This window comes from Egretta garzetta, unplaced genomic scaffold, assembly GCF_000687185.1.
Source record: "Egretta garzetta isolate BGI_Z169 unplaced genomic scaffold, ASM68718v1 scaffold182, whole genome shotgun sequence".
Taxonomy (NCBI): Eukaryota; Metazoa; Chordata; class Aves; order Pelecaniformes; family Ardeidae; genus Egretta; species Egretta garzetta.
In genome coordinates, this window is record NW_009258767.1 from 396729 (window position 1) to 416642 (window position 19914).

At 39.1% G+C, this 19914-nt stretch overlaps 1 protein-coding gene across 1 annotated transcript in view; it reads left to right on the plus strand.

Annotated features, from left to right (window-relative positions):
- LOC104135673 (propionyl-CoA carboxylase alpha chain, mitochondrial) overlaps nucleotides 1-19914 on the plus strand; it is a 252781-nt gene that overhangs the window by 143102 nt on the left and 89765 nt on the right. Inside the window, exons 12-14 of the mRNA XM_035889044.1 lie at nucleotides 800-894; nucleotides 8733-8883; nucleotides 19299-19442. Of these exons, the coding sequence (XP_035744937.1) occupies nucleotides 800-894; nucleotides 8733-8883; nucleotides 19299-19442 (390 nt within the window). The remainder of the gene's footprint in view (nucleotides 1-799; nucleotides 895-8732; nucleotides 8884-19298; nucleotides 19443-19914) is intronic.

The following is a 19914-nucleotide window of genomic DNA, read 5'->3' on the forward strand; positions in this document are numbered from 1 at the left end:
CAGATGATAGGACGAGGGGGAATGGTTTGAAGCTGCGCCAGGGCAGGTTTAGGCTAGACATTAGGAAAAACTTCTTTACCGAAAGGGTTGTCAGGCTCTGGAATGGGCTGCCCAGGGAGGTGGTCGAGTCCTCATCTCTGGAGGTATTTACAAGAAGGATAGATGAGGTGCTTAGGGACATGGTTTAGTGGTGGGATGGCAGGGTTAGGTTAACGGTTGGACTTGATGATCTCAAAGGTATTTTCCAACCAAAGTGGTTCTATGATTCTATGATTATTCTTTGTTAAAGACAAGGTGCTGTGGCTTGCCTACTGAGAAGGCTGTTAACCATTGTTTCTGAAAACTTGTGTGTAATTCAGGTGCAAAATTTGCATCCTTTAAGATTTTTCTCTCCTTCATTGACACAAGATATTGCTTAACAATATGCTTCTGAGTCATTTCATTGTGCAACACAATTCTAAAATGCTTGAAAATGTAGTTTGAATCTTATTTCAGTATTTTTATTTCTGATGTCTGAACTTTTGGGAGCTTCTCACAAATTTTGAAGTGAGTGGGTTTTTGCTATATATACACTCTATATGGAGGCTTTAAAATAACCCTGTTCAGAATTTGAAGGAGCATTCAGTTAGTATTTCATATACAATTAACTTTCTACACTAGCATTTTTTTCCAACCTTTATTTCTAGATTGGAGAAAAAAAAAAGTATTTTTAAATTAAACTGAATGCTATGTAATAGTATAATGTCAAAAGGCCACATGCACACATCTGTTTGTTAATATCAGTGTGCTATTGTTTCAGGTTTTGGCAGATAAACATGGTAATGCTTTGTGGTTGAATGAAAGAGAGTGCTCCATTCAAAGGAGAAACCAAAAAGTTGTGGAGGAAGCACCAAGGTATGTATACTAGACTCTTGATGCAGCTTCACAGTCTGAAAGCACTTTTGGAAAGCTGCTGATTTTATTTATTGTATAAATGCAAGCAAATTTTATTCTATTAAAAATCACAAAGAAAATAAATACATGTTTACATTATAGTTATTTGACTGTAATGCAATTTTGATGTTGTACTTGAGGGTGTTTTGATCTTACTTCATGATGTCTTTCTATAAGAAGAAAACAGGTGTTAATTTTTTTCATAATCTTGTATAAAATGGATATGGATCTTACAAATCAAATACATATGGTAATGAGATGGCTTTCTTAATACATCTGAGATATTTTTCCTTTTCTTTGCCATTCAACTTTTGGATTTAAGAGTAAAATAAAATATGGAATAAGTATTCATTTTACCACAGATGCAGATACTATGTTATCATAACTGTGAGAGTGCCAGATAATACTGTTTATTTCTATTTGAAATGGAACACGAAGTACTAAATACTCTGCGCCTCTTTTAGTACCATTCATGGTAATGAACTATAGATGTAGGTGTCCAGTAACTCAAAAGTGCTAAATGATCTTAATCCCACTGATTTCAAATGGGACTGAAATACGTTACTGCTGTGCAAGGTATGGTCTTGCTGTGTTTTCTGTTGCATGGCATTCATCAGAGAATATGTGTAGAAAAAAGGGCAGAAGGAAGATTTGATTTTGGAAAACCAGACTCAGTTATATCACTACCCATGGAATTCCCAGTGTAATGTGTTAGCTAGCTCGGATGGCTTGCCATTATTTTATAGCACAGAAATATGTGATGTGAGAAAAAGCACATAATTCAAATGACGTTTATTTAGAGGCAGCATGTAAATTAATGTTTGATCATAATTGTGGGATTGGCACTGTTTATGACCTAGATTTTAAATTAAAAAACAAAGTTTAAATCTAAGGATAGAAACCCACAAATAAATGCTTAAATAGCTGTTCCTGCTTCCTGGTAGTGCCTGTGCGTTTCTTGGAAGCCTTATGTCTAAAGATCTTTCTGTGGTTTTGTGTGTGAAGGCTTCAGGTCCCAATATAATGTGTGTGTGTGTGTGTGCCTATACACATGCCTAAGCAGTTGAGAGTCCTTTGCCTCAGGAGTACACATAAGGTGCCACTACTGCCTGCTCATTCTCCGTGCCTGTGGTCAATTAAAGGGAGTGATATCTCTTTCTCTCACCAGCTCACTGTGATCAGAGTGTTTTCTTTGATCAGGGATATGAGCCTTTTAACTTTCTCGGGCTTCTTTGTTGGAGTTGCGGTGAGTTTTCTCATCCCTTCCTCTAACTCTACAAAAGAGCATGGGCAAGTCAATAGCTTCAAAATTTGGTGTGAAAACTCTTCTTCCTTCTTGTTGTTGAATGTTTTAGACATCTGCCAGACTTTCACTGACAGCTTTGGAAGCCTTATCTGCCTTACAGCCATGTGTAGTTGGCTGCAGAATCCATTTATTTACAAAGGGTTACAAGACTGTTGCAGATAAGCAGGGCACTAATGTCTGTGAGACACTATAGAGACCCCAAAGCCTGAAGTTAGCCCTTCCTGTGAATGATGTTTCAGTTAGCCTCATTGATTAATGACTCCTGGAAACACCTTTTCTTGTATGGTTGGGTGGAGGAAATATGAAGTCCTCAGTAGTCCTTTTTTTTTTTTTTCTCCACTTTTAAATGGTAGTTGCCATTAAGAGTGCTGAGAGAAGTTGAAGCTTTTTTCTTTTTCGGTTGTTTTTTGTTTTGGTTTTTTTTTTTTTTTTTTTTATTTTCATGAGCCCAGGAGATAGGGATGCTGTGGGCTAAAATGTTTATTTGTCTTTTGTACAGTTTAGGGCTTTGGACTCTGATCTCTTTTGATTTACTCTTTTCCTATGATGATCTTTTCTTAAATATCTACTTTAAGAGACTGATTATTGAAGGCCTTTTGGCTTTGAGAATAATCTCTATGATTTTCTTAAAGTTAAGTCTGTAGCTGTTGAACTTATCCTTATAGGATCATTTCATGTTTGAATGTCCGGTTTTCCCAGGGAAGTTCAGTCTCTTGTAATAATAAAAAAACCCCAACACAACAACTAAGCTCTTTTGAGGAGAGAAAGCCCTTTAATTTACACCCTGATAAGGTTACGGTATTCAAGGGAGCATTGGTGTTCATGGTGGACAATTACCCATTTTCAAATAGGAGACCAAGACATAGTCAGTTGTCCTACTCTGTTCTGGGAAGCACAGACAATAAGATGCATCTGATCATTGCCAGTTTTTTAGTCAGTGCTGGGCAAAGTTAGTGCTACACAAAACTTCCAGTGATGTACAGTAATTTTCTTTGCTCCTAGCTTCACACTTTTTTGGAGATGCTGTTGGCTTCTTATTTTACCACAGAGGCTGAAATTTAAACAGATGAGTAACACTTAAGTCTTTTGTTGTTCCTTAGTTCAGTTTTTGTTCCTCCTCTGCTCAAACTCTTCTCTGTTCATTTTCAGAGAGAGTTGCTGTGAGACAGTGTACTTTGGCAAGAAAAAGTGTGAGGATGTGGTTGTATTTTCCTGTCTGCTAGAGTGATTAATAAGGGATTCTTCCCTATGGGGAGAAACAAGGCCCATAAGCTTAATCAGAAAAACCATTGATCCTTTAGGAACAATGTAAAGTAAATGGATCAGTGGAAAGTAAATGGACAAGAGTCTTAGCTGATGTCCTATTCAATAACTGGAGCAAAAAGGGGTTCTCTTAAATTTCACTTTGGTGAGAGCAGGTGTCCTATCTAACCGTTTCAGAACCTGTTAACAGCTTTTTAATGCACTTTAACTTTTGCCTCATCACTTGGGTGAAGGAGTGTCCAGCAGTTCAGAGGCACTTGGCTAGCTGTACTATTTGATGCCCAAAGTTAAGATTATGGAATGTTGTTATGGGGATGTGCCATGCAAAGACCCTTCCACTCACTGTCATCATCCAGCACTATCCTTTGCTGTAGCAGTCAAAGAGATTAAACATTTGATCCTCCATGGAATACCGTTTCGAATCATAGAATCATTTAGGTTGGAAAAGACCTTAAGATCATGGAGTCCACCTGTAAACCTGCCATTGCCAAGTCCACCAGTAGACCATGTCTCTAAGCACCTTGTCTATCCATCTTTTAAATACTTCCAGGGATGAGGACTCAACCGCTTCCCTGGCCAGCCTGTTCCAATGCTTAAAAACCCTTTCTGTGAAGAAATTTTTCCTAATGTCCAACCTAAACCTGCCCTGGTGCAACTTGAGGCCATTTCCTCTTGTCTTATTGCCCGTTACCAGGGAGAAGAGGCCAACCCCCACCTCACTACAGCCTCCTGTCAGGCAGTTGTAGAGGGCGATAAGGTCTCCCCTCAGCCTTCTCTTCTCCACGCTGAACAACCCCAGTTCCCTCAGCCATTCCTTATCAGACTTGTGCTACAGACCCTTCACCAGCTTTGTGGCCCTTCTCTAGACATGCTCCAGCACCTCAGTGTCCTTCTTGTAGTGAGGGGCCCAAAACTGAACACAGTATTCGAGGTGCGGTCTCTAACTATCATAGCTGAAAAAGCTGAGCTTCAGGACACTGGGTGTGTTAAACCTTGTCTCTACACTTTCAGGCCTTTCCTGGACAAGTAATGATCATAGCATCGTCTAGGTTGGAAAAGACCTTTAAGATCATCAAGTCCAACCATTAACCTAACCCTGCCATCCCACCACTAAACCATGTCCCCAAGCACCTCATCTGTCCTTCTTTTAAATACCTCCAGGGATGGGGACTTGACCACCTCCCTGGGCAGCCCATTCCAGAGCCTGATAACCCTTTTGGTGAAGAAATTTTTCCTGAGGTCTAACCTAAACCTGCCCTGGCACAGCTTCAAACCATTCCCCCTCGTCCTATCATCTGTTACCAGGGAGAAGAGGCCGACCCCCACCTCACTACAGCCTCCTGTCAGGCAGTTGTAGAGGGAACAACACCCTGCCGTTGTATTCTGTACTAACATGCAAGATGCATATTAGCATCCACAATGAGCAAGCCGTTAGAACTTGCTAGCTGCCTGCTTAGTCTCCTTTGTTGGCTCTACTTTTCTCTGGTGATTCCATGTCCTTTGGGTTAAACCTTAGCATACAGGACTTTGAGAATAAGGTGAGTCTTAGGACAGTCTCTCAACAATTTCCCAGAATTCCCCCAAGTTTCATCTTGGGCAGGAAGTAATTTGTTTATTATGTTTTGGTTTTTTAATTCCTAGCTGCATACATTTAGAGTTGAGATTGCCTGTCTATCCTAGATGTTAGTTTTGCGGTTTCTTTTTGAATTGAAAGATGTTCTTTCAGTTTCAGTTCAAAGGACAAAAATGTTTCTTTCTATTTCTGCCTGTGATGGAAAGATCTAAGAGTCAGGAGATTTGAAAGGGAGGCTAGCTTACCAGTCAGTGACTGCATTAGAATGCAAGTGAAACAGTTAAACTATTTTTAAGACCTTTTTTGCATGCTTCGTTGTTAGCTTCGCTCAGGAATGTTTCTGTCCCTGGAAGGTGCACAGACAGTGACTTCTCTCAGTTTCTCCAAGCACTAAGCTCTCTCTGAAAGATCTCAGTATGATACCAAGTGCTTCAGGATCATATTCCAGATTAACTGCCAAAGTGCTACTTGAAGCCACCAACAATTTGAATGAATGGGTATAGGCAAGAACTTAGCAGAAAGGTATGTTATTGAACTAGACTCTCTGTACAAGCTTTCCTTAGGGTTGTGCTGCATGTATGTATGTCAGACTCCACATTTCCTATCACTCTGTCTAGAAATTCTTGAAGGATTTGCGGTTACGAGAAACAGTGAGCCTGTTCCATTTGTGACTGTATATATGGCTCATAGGTGGTCACAGTTTAGATGTGGGGGTAAAACTGTGTTCTCAAATATTTTAGCATATTTATGCCTGCAATTTGGTAGTACATAATAGAGGTCTCAAAGGAGAATGGGTTTTGTAGGCAAGTATGCCTAACCATTCCACAAGAGCAGGTAAGTTGACCTTAAAATTTAGAAAATGAAGGTACCATTCTCTCCCAGTGTAGTGGTATCTTCTGAGGAAGGGTAAATGTTATTGATGGTTTTTTTTGGTGTGGGTGGTTTTTTTTTGGTTTTTTTTTTTTTTTCGTAGTGGTATCTTCCGAGGAAGGGTAAATGTTATTGATGTTTTTTTTTGGTGTGGGTGGTTTTTTTTTTTTTTTTTTTTTTGTTTTTTTTTTTTGTCTAAGCTGAGCAGTGAATTTCCACTGACAGTGTAACGGTCTGTACTTTTCAAAATCTCAACCTTATCTGTGAGTGAAGGTGATGGAGATATTTTGGGAAACATTATGTGATGAACTAGAAGTGGAGAGTTAACATCTTGCCCATGTGGTCATCTCTCTGGATATAGAAACAATGGAACAAACCAGTTGTATTATCTTTGATCAACTTTACAATAGCTTGTAGAAGGTTTTCTGAGTGAAATGTCAGGTCTGATCTTATTTTTTCTTTTTGGTGCTTTTATCTTGCAAATCCTTTTTATTTTGCAGCCTTCATGCTGCCATAGGAGCTATTTCGTCGAAAGAATAACAGGTATATGTGGGAGAAAAAGATTTGAAGTCAGGTTTAAAATGCTGCATTTTTAAGTGATGCCTAATTAGATTGGAGAAGAGTTCTTTCAGTTGTGAAAGATGCATTGTTAAAGAAGGGAGAAACAATATATATAAAACGTAAAGCAGCAGAGGGGAACAGGAAAACTTTGGTTAATTAACCTAGCTGATTGCAGGGATGATCCAGTCATTTTAGAGTATAAAGCTTAACCACGTGGCAGAGATCAAGTTTAGCAGTGTGACACCTCTGTTCCATTCTTTGGCTACAGCAGGAGGTGAACAGAGAGATCTCAGACCTACATTTAACAAACATAGGGAAGACACTGCTGTAATAAGGGGGAGTAACTGTCTTTCATCCATATGAGAAGTAATAATGGTTATTCTAGAAATAGAGTATGAAGCCGATATTGAACAGGTTCTGTTCTTCGTAAGCCACTAATTGACCTTTCATGATCAAAGCCCTGCAGAAACTCCAAATTGAATTATAGATTGTTGACTTTGTGTAATGTATTAGCCTCTTATTGAATCAAAATAAGAAATATTATGAAACTCTGTCACATTGCCAGTGCTTATTTTTCATAGGTATGACAGTTTTGCATGTTTTTGTTTTTTTCCTTTGGTCTGGTGTAGGATCTGATAGTTTTCTTGGGGTCAGACTTGACTTCCTTTTCATGTTGATCCTGTTGCTTGCCAAGAAATATTTTTTTTCCCAAATTCTGAAAATGCCTGCCCTACCGTCCATCAGAATCTGCCCGTGTAGGCACTGGAAGGATGGAGGTGTTAAGTAATGCTTTTCCCGTAAAGAAAAGGATTCCATTGTTTCCCAGTTTCCTTAGATATTTCCTCACTTTTTGTGTCATGTCAAATATGTTTTTTTGTGGCAGAAATCTTTAGCTCTTCTGTGAATTCAGGTCTCAGTGAAAAACCCCATGGTAAGTACTGAAAAATAAGTCCTGACCCAGCACTGCTTTCTGTCTGAGTTCAGTCCTGGGCCCCAGATGGAGCTTCACTGACTTTGATGGGGCCAATTCAGATACATGGAAGATTAGGACTCTCTGCTGAGGATACCTCAAGAAATATATAACATTTGGTATTTTCATTTTAAATGGTAACTTAGAGGTAGGGTAGAAATGACTTCCTATTCCCTTTTAAAACAACAGCCAAGTTGTGCCTAATGTAAGTCACCGCAGACATATAGTAATTGTTATTTGTAAGCTCATATAAAATGAACAGCTATGTGTTATCTTTCATTGAAGGTCAGCGTATCAGGGCGAGGGGCAACTAGTTTCTCAGCTTTGATGGAAAGCCACAGAAATTTCTCTAGCTCCAAATTAACAATCTGCATAGGTTACTCTAAACTGAATTTGCAGTATACAGGAGAATAACAAGCAGAATATGTACGTTCCCGAGTCTTCTGATTCACTGGACCAGTGGGAGTGGTGTGTTGCTCTCCTAGAATGTGAAGGCTTGGCGTTTGGGCAGTGTTCACAGTGGCTCCCAAGGTGGTAGCTGAGCTGCTCTTCGGGTGCCCTTCAGCGTGTCCAGGATTTGTGGAAAGGGATGAACTGCAATTCACAAACATGGATGACTGGTCTTCAGCTTACAAGTAGAGCTGAGAGAGGAAATACAGGATATGAAGGTTTAAGTCATGATATTGTTGACAGTGTTTTAGTTGAATACTATGAATGCCCAATTTTTTTTCCACGTAATCTTACTCACATAAGAAGGCCAAATAAATACTTCATTAATTTCCAAAACTTCTGTATTGCATAGAATATCCATGAAATGACCATGCTGTTTTAATTCAGAGTCAGAAAACAAATTCCCCTTAGGCCTTGTGTTTTGGCACTCCTATTTCCATTGGATGGATTTTTTAGTTAGTTTTTTGCAAATAGATATGTCTTCTAAAATATCATGGATTTGTGTGTATTTTCATTTAACTTACGTTAGTATAAATCTCAGTGTTCTAAAAAAGCTGTGTTCTGTTATTTTATGTTTTAGAGAATACTGTTATTTATCCTGAATTTCCTGTACATTAGCAGTAATTGCAAAGCATGCAGTGTATCTGTTTAGGAGCAATATAAATGTAAAGGCATACATTTGACAGTCTTGACATGTTTTCATGACTTAAATAATGCTGTCCTTTTTTGGTGGTAGTTTAAGCAGAAGATGAAATTATTTAATTATTCTTTTTTAACTAAAGAAAGGCACTGTTTCTGTATTGTAGCACTTTTCTAGACCCTGAAACTCGAAGAGCAATGGGAGAACAAGCAGTAGCTCTTGCCAAAGCAGTAAAATATTCCTCTGCTGGAACAGTAGAATTCCTTGTGGACTCCAGTAAGAATTTCTACTTCTTGGAAATGAATACTAGACTTCAGGTAAGAAAAACAGCTCTTCAGATTCAGAAAAGTGTTATTTAAAAAAACAGAACATAACCTCCTTCAATACTTAGGGGTCTGCTCCTGCAAAGACTTACACATAACTAACTTGACGTATGTGAGCACTTCCCACTGAACTTAAAAGATCTACTCGCTTAAATAAGCCTGCGTATACAAGACTTTGCAGCGGTGAGCCCTCGCACAGCACTCAAGTAAGCGTTTCAGAGCTTTTGCTCTTTGTTACACTTGACCTAAAGACCTTGCAAGAGGTCACTGTTAAGTGCCACTGTGAGTTCACAGTAAGTGGCTAGCCACTGTGCTCTGATGCTTTTCCCCACTGGTCCCTGAAGTTTCTTTTTTATTTTTTATACTTTGATGATCGCTTGCTGAGTTTCTCTAGGAGGGTGATTAAAACTATATGTGTATATCAGCAATAAAAACACTAGCAAGCTGCATATGATTGAAATTGTGACTGGAATGCGGCTGTGTAAAAAGCATGCTGACATGGTGTAGGATTTTTGTAACAACACACGTAGTCAGATGTTATAATGTACACTGCAAATTAATGGACAAACTGTGTTTTATGGAAAACTCCCTGTACCTCTTAGTTGATTGTTAAAATGCATTTCTGGTCATAATCTAAGAAAACAGGCACATAATGTCTGGATATCATACTCAAAGATGGGAAGAAAGTTCAAATTGTAAGCAAGTAAATTCCATCATCTTTATCCTGTTTTTCTCATTTTGTTAAATAGTGCCTGAAAGACTGAAATGTGGAATCAAGCAATAGAGTGATTAGGTGCTTATTCTGTTTTAGCTACATTTTGTTAGGGCTGTGTCTTGCCTGCTGCTTGTACATGTGGGCAGTGATAGAGCGTAAAGAGATCCTCGTAATTCTGACATCTTTGCATGACTTTGTATAATGGCTGGGTAAATTTACGCTTTGGGTAGAGAAGTGAGAGAGAATTTGGGGTACAAAGGGCGAATGGGGATGTTGCAATCTTCCCCTGTACTGGGGAAGACTGCTGGTAAAATTTGCCTTGCCTCGCAGGGCAGCAATGTTTTTGGAATTAATCATGATGGTTAAACTTTACATGCTTTTGCTCGGGGTTTGCTAAGCACAATCTGGTCTACCTTAGATTCAGTTAGAGAGAGCGGTGCTTAATGGCAATCTATAGTTCATTAAAATATTATGAAGAATTCCTGTCTCTCTGATCATATTCTTTACACTTTTCACCATTTTGTAGTTCTTGAGAGGACACTTTTTAGTGGTTCTCCATGTTCTTGTTTACATAGACGAAAATAAATTCATGGCTTTCTGCATAACCTGCCAGAAGTTCAAAACCATTTTCTTGCTGTAGTATATTATTCTCCATCAGTTCCTAAATGGAATTGGCAATAGAGTATCCTTGGAGGTGATTCTTTTTGCGATTTGTTTTTAAGATACTGCCTTTGCTGTGTTATGGTGTCTTCCCCCCACAATGCATAGTGGTAAGTGTCTGGAGTCCCAAACCTCAAACTTGCTTAATTGTTGAGGTCTCCACATACGTAATAAGAAAGCTTTCACAATTCCATCTTTAAGGACTTTAAAGACTCCTTTTGAAATACAGCCTAAGCAGTTTGACAATACCCTACAATAGCAGACTTGTTCTTTCCAACTCGTAAAGAAATTTACTAATCTTAAATTACAGTACTTGTCTAGATATTCTCTAATTCCTCTATCCTGTGTATTGTCTCTAATTAGCATTTCAGCTTGAGGCTGGAGACTAGTAATTTTGTCGTGATTCTTCCTCAGGCTTTACCCGATTGATCTGTCACTTCTCCCAGGTCTCAAGCTTTACTTTCTGTTCAGTTAACAGTTACACAACTAACATCTCGTTCTTGCTCCCTTCTATTAAGAGCCAAACATAGAAACTCAAATTAAGCTTGTCCAGATTTAACTCCAGAACCAGGAGAGTCTCTAGATTGCTTCAGCCTTTTCCTTGTGCATCTCCTACCTGTGAACAGTGGCTAACAGGCTCGCTTGCTCTGTTTTTGCTGAACGCTCCACAGCTGGAAGAACTTTCCTAAATGATGGACATCTGATCCAAGAATGATGCTCCTAGGGTCTTTGTTAGTGTGCATTACAGACACAGCTACCTGTCAGCATCATCAGAACATGTCTACTAAATTACACAATTTCCTCTGTCTGTTTTAACGTTTCAGCAATCCCTAATCAGATCATTGTAGCCTTTTTACTTCTGATACAGACTTTAGAAATATACTTGCATAAAGCTAACTAAACCGTGTCGAATACTTTGCGCACTGCCTGCTGATTGCTCCCCTCCCTCCCTTTGGTGTATCTGTCAGATATCTTCCAGTGTTTTTTGTAAATTGTTTTGCAGTAATTGAGAGTCGTATTATTATTTGGCTGTCTTTTTGGGGAACTCTTTGGGAATATACCTTTCCTGCTATATAGTTCTGCAAAAAAGTGTAAGTAGCACCTTACAGGAAGTTTATATTTTATTTTAATTTTTAAGTGTTGCTGCAATACAATATGAGGTTGGGAAGTGAAAAAAGTTGGTGAATCAGCTCCATTGTGTCTCTTGTATGCTACACAAATCTGTTACAGATGTTTCACTCCCTCAAAGTGATTCAGCTAGAATGATTTATTCTTTGCTGTTGGAAATGTACTTTGTGTTGTATCTGCTGCTCTGCCATCTTTCAGAGGCTGGCTGATAAGTATGAGACATGAGATTGGTTAATTGCGTAGCAAAACTAGTTATTCTTGCTTTTCACAAGAAAACATAGAAATGGCTGCCCTAGCAGCTACAAGAGAACTTCTGTATGTTGTCATTTCGGGCGCTTTCGGAGTGGTTTTCAGGCAGCTTACCACTGTTAGGGTTGTTGAGGCAGACCAGATGTTGAGTATCTGATTCTTTATAGCTGCTCACACTGCTGTGTGCTTCGTGTTACCTAGTTGCCATCAGCCTAATCAAAGGCAGTCATAGTCCAGAATAGCCAAACAAGAGCTTTGAAATAAATAAAAAGTTTCTGACCGCTTAGATTGATAGCCCTTTTAACTTTCTAATTGTGTCAAAATCTCCTGATCGTGCTACCATCAGAAATGCTGGCTTTCACCAGAAAAATCTCTTCTGCTTTTCACTGGAAGGTTAGAAATGTTCCTCTTTGACTTTATAGGACGAGAGTCTTCAGTCTGTAAATAAAGAACATCTGTTAACATGTGGGTGTGCAGTGTGGCTAAGCTTCTTACGTGTGAATCAGTAGATGATGGCAAAAGGAAAATATCACGTATTCTAGAAGTTTGTAGCACCTTGAAATGAGAAGCATCTCTCGTTGGCTTGAGGAGAACCGAGAAATATGTGATGAGCAGTGTGAAGAGAGCACTTACCCTGAATACAATTTGTACGTCTGCGTCTCAGGTCTGCTCCCAACCTTCTGCCTCCCCCACGCGTTCTGCGATTTAAATAACAAGTGAGCACTCCCTTCCTCCTCAAAACATGACCAAATTTGCTGAGAGTAATTGGATTGAAAAGATCGTTTGTGTAGCCTGTATTCAGCACAGTGGAGTTGAGAAATACAGTAACTTGAGTAGCAGTGTGTTTTCTCCTCATGTGACAGTTTGAATATTTTTCTCATAACTTTTTAGGGATTAGAAGTTAACTTTGACGTGTTTGTAAGAGATCTATTGAAAGCAAATGGCATATCTGTATGTTTTTATTTTACAGTTAATTGCAGAGAGAGTATTTATTTTATGTAAATGTTTTCAAGCTCTTTTAAAGTAACTTGATTACAAGGCATAAAGCGAATGTAAATAAACTTCCATACACCCATAAAAGATCACTCAGTGTTAAGATTTTTGTTCATCGCTTTCAGTGTTTCGATCAGATTTTACTGACCTCTGGAAAATGTTATATTCCAGAGCTTTGTCTTTGTATGAAACTGGTGTAAAAGAGGAATAATTTTTCCATGCAGCATGTCTCTTTCTACCACCCTTTTCATGCGTGTCCCCCCTCATGAAGGTATAAAAAGCGTGCTTGGGAAGTGTCTAGAAATATGTAGAAATCCTGTCGGTGACTGTCTGGAGCTCCGCTGCTTATAAACTGCTGGTTCTAACAGTCTCTTAATGGTATCTGTATTCTGTTGCACATCATTAGGCAGCACCTGCTACACGTTTGCTCAGTGAAGGAGAGAAGTGCTGGCAAAAAATATTGCAGCTGCACTATATCAACAGTGGCAGCAAAATATAAATAGCAAAGTGATGAGCTGAGTCTGGTTTGCCAGCTAAAACCACGGAGAGGTGGTGACTTTGGTATCCATAGCAGCCCCGCGGGACGGCAAGAGGTGGTTTTGTTGTCGTGGTGTGCGTAACTGCCCGGAGGATGAATTGTGAGAGGTGGGCAGGAGTAGGGGAGCCGTGAAAGGGGCTGTCAGGAGCTAGAGGAGTAGGTTCCTACGAAGCCTGAATGGCGGGATTTCAAAGTAAAGTCTCAAGCGACTGTTTCTGCTGTTTGCCGAGACTCTTCATATTTCTTAATACTGGAATCTTGTTTTACTGTGACACTTTGCTTCAGTCATTTTAAATAGGCTAACGAACAGTGTCAGATGGTAAAGACTTTCAATTGCTGCTAACCTGGGCTGAATTTGAACTACTGACCTAAAGGTGAAAGGTCTCTTATCCCATTACCAATCCCCTAAGCCCACCAGAATCCATTCTGCACACAGTTTATACCAGCTGTTCATGGCCATTTTTAGAACCGAAAGAAAAGGTGATTTTGCTGCCAAACAACACTTCTTCACACAAGAGGGTCAGCCGACAACAGTTAACCAGATTTTTGCCACATTCTTGCCTCCTAATGCAACTTCCATTATGTAGCTACTGGTTGTCTGCTTTTCAGGCTTCCCCAAAGAACTACAGAAAAGCATTGCTAATTGTTGTTGACAGAAGAGAACGACATTGTTTGTCTAAGTCATTGAATCTGAAAGATGCCATTAACAGTGCTGCCAGGGCATGGAGTGATATCTTAGAGACAACATTACCACGTAACTATCATGGAATACTATTAAAAACGTAGAGAAAAAGGAGGCTTCCCTCCATTTTTAACAAGGAGAGAAACAAAAGGTCATTCTTCAAAGGGCACGTTGGTTTCTTTCCTTTGGTGAATTTAATGTAAAGAAAACCCCCAAGAATGGCTGCAATGTGACCAGAGCCACCTTGAACGAAGTACTCTGAGAGGGCTTTAATAGTGCTGCTAAATACAGCGAAAGCAGGAATTTTCTCTTTAGGAAAGAAAGTGTAGGTTTTGTGGGTGCAAGTTTCTTTATTTTCTTACGTGGAGTATGTAGTGGAAAGGAAATTGTGTTGAATTACTGAACTGCAAGATTTTTTTTTTAAAGTGCAGATGTTAGTGGAGAAAGTTATGTTGAAATTGTGAGCTAAATAACTTGTTGATATAAAATGTGTGCTGTTTGTTTAAAATACAGAAAAGACAGATTCGGCATTCACAGGCGGGTGAGTGGTTTCTTACCCGCATCTGTCCAGTACAATAAAGAAACAAATCCTTGCAAAGAAAAATTGACAAAACTGAATTGGTGATTACTGGAAGATCACTTCCTATGAGGAAGTAGATTAAATATTTTTCAAAGTTGTTATATGCTGTTGTTAAGAAATTCGTTGGTACCAAATGTCTGTGCATTTCTTACAACATCTTACTTTGGAAACAATAAAAGAAGTCTACCTGAGCATCTTAGTTTATGGAAATTTTTGTAGTTCTTATTGCACTCAGTTTTTCAATCATGTACTAATAAATCACAAAATAAGCAGCAGCTCGTATTATGCACTATGTCTATAGAAAAGGACAACATAGGAGATTGCCTGTTGTGTATTCCTGTGTGCTTTCCATTCATTCTGTACTTTAATCCAAACATGGTCTGTTCTCCAGGAGGTTTTTTTGAAAAGTATGTGCCCCCCAAGCCCCATATATATGGCTGTTGTGAACTATTTTGCAGAAAGAAGATGTGACCCCAGAGTGCTCCTGCTCATAGTAGTCAGGAAGCTGGCATGCCTGAAGAGCAGAACATGTGTGCACCTCTGTTGCTGTTCAGTTCTTCAAAATAGAAACCAGGCTTACTGAAATAAAGGGGGCTGAGGAGCATCTGTAAGTTGATGGATTTGGGTCAATTGATACTGGATTTGGCTGCTGCAGAAAAGCCCATGAGATTCCAGGTGAATCGTGTTTCCTGGAAACTGAGGTGTATGTTGAAAGTTAGTTTTGAGATTATTTATCTGAATGTAAAGGAGCATATGACACCAACTAGGGACTTACAGTAGTAGGGGCGACATAGGCTGTAGTTTCAAGACTACTGAAATTTAGATTTTCTTGGCCCCTGCGGTCTGCTTGAATGCTCCAACTGGTGTGTGAGTAACTTGATGCCTTATGCACACAGGGGCAAAAGAGAGCAGCAATCTGCGAGAGTATCCAGAAGTGTTTGCTATTAGATCTGAGTACCTTGATGGTCTTGAGAAAAATGTGTCCTGGAATTATTCCCCTGAATATAAGGGGAGCAGTCATTGCTAATTTAACTCTTAGCTCCAACTGTTCATAAAAATTGCATGACTGTTTTCTGTAGCTATGGATGAACCCCAGTCTGGTAGAGCTTTAAGACTGTTGGCAGTCACAGAACAGGATGAGAGTTAGCAGCCTCTCCATACTGTTCTGGGGATGGATGCTAACTGGACTGTGATGTTGGCAAGTACCCCTAGCTCCTTTGTACCTGCTTCACCATCTATATACTGGGTCTTAGTTGTTATTTCTTAATAGGCTTTGCCACCAGTATCACTTGCTGTATAAACTGAAAGAGGTTAGGGAAGCAAAAACGCTTGGTTAGGGAAGCTGATTGCTGCGAGGTGTCTGAAGAAGAGCAGATCCAGTTTGAAGGGGAAGCACTTTCCCTTTATCCTGTATGGATGTTGCTGGCCCTAACAGCTATGGCTTTGCGGACTTGGAAGTGGGAACATAAGTGGCATTTTTCAGAGAAAGAGGTGCGTGTGTGTCACAGAAAGCGGGGAGTAAGGCTTTTTAAAGGAGGTATGTGTTGTGCTTAAGTGCATGGAAAGGACGATTTGTTATAAATTGTTTATGACCAGACTTGGTATAAGTAAAGGAACTGGTAGTAAAGGTGATACTTTCAGCAGCTGATTGAGAGTTGTTGCTGATCAATTTTTTCTGCTTGTCCTGTTGAGAATAAGGTACAGCTGCCTTGATATAGCTGTGATCTGTAGATTGCTTGCTGCAGACATGTCTGGTTTTGCCCTTTGTGTTAAGGACAGAGATAATGTGTGAACTTACCCACTATCATATAACCATACCACCATTGGCTCTTACCTTATTGACCGGAGCTTCACTGGCAAGATCTCGGATCAGCTGACTACAAAATCTGAGTATGGCCCAAAGTTAAAAGAGTTGATCAATTGAGTGTGATTCAGCTCTGTTTGTGAGCATACTTGCATTAATTTCTTCTAAAATTTAGTCCTTGACTTCACTTGCTGTTTTATGGATGCCAAGGCTGTTGATGGAGAAGAGGTATAGCATAAAATTAATAGAAAAAAATGCAACAGGCAGGCAAAACAAGAGTGACACCTGAAAAAACTAAAAGAGGAAAACATTTAAAGCCTAATACTGATTTAAAAACAGATACAACAGTTACCTTAGTCAAATAGCTGTGATAGTTACTCTAGACCTTTCTTAAGTAGGGAACGATGATTTTCTGTGTTTTCTTTTTTGGGGAGAGGGGGGAGAAGAGTGGTCTCATTTCTTCACTTCTACCCCCCATCCTTCCTTGCTTTGTAAAAGATTAGAGCTTTAATTTCAGATCCTGTGTGTATCACTCTGTGGGTGGATTCTTGCACCTCCAGAACCTCTTTGCAGGGTGCTTGTTGAACCAGGATATGGCATTACTGCTTTGTTAATGTCCTTTTGTACTGTATGCTGAAGCATATTCCGTATGCTAAAAATACTGACCCCCTCCTGCACCTCCCCTTGCTGAAAGAAAACTGCAGATGCTAAAACAAGTGCAGTTTGAGCTGTGCACCTCACTGAAAGGTTAAAGTCACGGATAAGTCAACTAGGATTTCAAGGTTAAAATTCTTTTCTACCCAGTTTTGGTGATCTGGTGGTCTTAAAGTATACTAAAATGCATTTTAAATGTATGTGGTATCATTGGTACCATCTACATTATGCCGAAACAGCACTAGTTGAAGCACAGTCTAAAAGAAAGCAGAACAACTTCTCCCCACCCCAAAAAAACCCTCAAAAAATTCTCCTTGTCGTATTTTCTGAATGCTGTTTTGTGTGCAGACACAAAGGGAGTATTTTGAAGAAACAGAAGAAAATATTGACCAAGTCAAAGATCTGTATTGAAGAATGGATTAAATAAATGTTTGTGATTTGTAAGAACCAAACAACAAAAATATTTTTCTTTCCAGAAACATTCCATCTTATTTTGATCATCAACAATAAAGTGGAAAACAACAATGAAGCTATTGAATCTGGAATGCCAATTGCAGTCCAAGAAAAATGACAGTATAACTAAATAATGCAAATGTCTTGTGGGGGGGGGAGGGAATGTATTTTAATTATCTGAAATGTTAGAATTTCAAATGTGTTCTAAACTCAAAGGTAATTTTTTTAAAACTTAAGTTCCAAAATAAGGGAATAATAAAGTTTTGTGGTCCAAGTATGAATGTGTGATAAGTAACTTTCTATTAAAACTTAGAGAGTTTTAATAGAAACTTCAGGTCTTAATAGAAATTGAATTGCTTCAATTTAGCACTGCAGGGTAGACACTGAGATGTTTCATAGATTCTCCAAATACTGTTATTAAGCTTGACACGCTGGAGAATATCATGTGTTAGGTAGAATCAAGATTGAATCCCAAAGGTACATCCTTAAACTGTATAATCAGATTCCCATTTCAATGTCACTTTTATCCTTCAAAGAATAGGTGCTTGTTTCAGTGATGATTTGTCATTAAAATTATGTCAAAATGTCTTAAAATGTTGTTGAAACTCTGAACAAACTCACAGCGCACACAGGGCTAATTATGGATGCCATCTGTTTATTTTTACAAAGCTTTTTTCTTAAAGACCAAAGCATCTTCTTGTTCTGATAAGCCACAAGATTATTATAATGACTAAATGCTTTCCTTAATACTAGCGTAGTTGAAGGAAGAAAGACAACTGATTTGGTCTTTGACCTTTTGCTGTGTCACGAAATGGACATAGTATGACATCTCATGGTAGAGAAACCATCATGAAGTGCGTTTTCTTAAGGTATTTTGGCCCTTGGAACACAGACAGTTTATAATAAAAATGGTAGTTCTGTTCATAATTTCTGAATGGAAGGTCTTACAGCTGTCTCTGTGTGAAGAACATGCTTTTAGCGTGCCTATCTTTTACTTCATCTCTCTGGCGCGCCCTCCTGTCTTTGGGTGCTTTTTTACTGCACTGTGTCTAGTTAAAGGGGTTTCTTTAAGTTAATAAACATGTCCATTTTATATCCCTGTTTCAAGGAACAAAGTGTGTATGTGCATATGCGCGCACATGTGTGCATGCTTGTACGCACATGCCGGGGTTAGCGTGAGCGACGGGTATTCCCATGGCAGCATCATCCAAAGCCGTTAGCAGCAATTTGCTGAGAGCGCAGAGTGACTCTGCTGGTCCAGCCCAGCTATTGTGCATGCTAAGCACTAAACAGATAAGTCTGGAGGGGGGGAAAAAAAATTGAAGGATCCATCTGCTCATTTCTGCTACACTGCGCTGATGCAAGATTACGCTAATCTGGTTGCTTGTCAGGACAGGTTAGTGAAAGCAGGCGAATGGGTGAGATTTAGGGTAGGCTAGTTCTATGGAAAATTGTAAGCGGCTCCTGTACGTGCCGTGTTAAGTGTAGCAGAATGGGGTGATTATCAGCTACTCTGAGATTTTCAGTTAAAATATATCTATGGCTACAGTGCGAGTCTTTTCAAAGCAAAATTGAATGGGAAAAGCTTCCAAACAAAGAAAAATTAACTCTTCGTCACCAAGTGCATTTGAATTTGCAAAATAAATGAACACCATCCTCCTCTGCCCCCCGCAAAACCTCCTAGGTGTTCTCTATAGTTTTCCTTTTGTATGCTGCTCCTAGTTATTGTAATCTGCTAATTATTTTTTGGGGGGGGCATTCCCTGCAAAGAAGGTGGTTGCTGGAGTTTAAGTAGAAATTTTTTTGGTTTTTCCCAAGATGGAAACGTATTCTTTGTCTGTTTTTTGGCTGGTCTAATTTTGTGTTTATCCGTGTTTGTTTCTGGGGAGTGGTGGTGGTTTTTTTTTTTTTTTGTTTTTGTTACCTACTGACTGACAGTTCTTGACCTTGCAGGTTGAACATCCCGTCACAGAATGCATTACCGGCCTGGACTTAGTCCAAGAAATGATCCGTGTTGCTAAGGGTTACCCTCTCAGGCACAAACAGGCTGATATTCCCATCAACGGCTGGGCGGTTGAATGTCGAGTTTATGCTGAGGTAAATGAGTGGTAATGGGGAGGAGGGTAGGTGGTTGAATTGTGGAGTAATAATACCCAGGTGTGGACAGATGCCAAGGTGAAGTCAAGGAATATCATGTGAAAGTCACAGTTTAGCATACGTAACACAAATGGTTAATGAGCTTTTGTAGAATTGTAGAATTTTTATTTTTAAATTCAAAATACAGTATGTATTTCAACATATCTTTTTTCTGAAAATCAAAACGAAAAGCGGTAGAAGAGGTAACTAAGGCTTATTTCTAAGGACATTTGCTGTATGTTCTGTTCACGTTTAATGATGCAGCGCTGGAGTTATTTGCTACAGTTAACTAGTGTTTCCAGGTTTCTTAACTTGTGTACTTGAAATGTTCTCTTAAAAAAACAGCTGAAATTCAGTGGCTTACAGAATTTTTGTTGTACTATCACTTTTTAATAGGTTGCTGAAAAAGCAATTTATATATCTTCTGAAACTG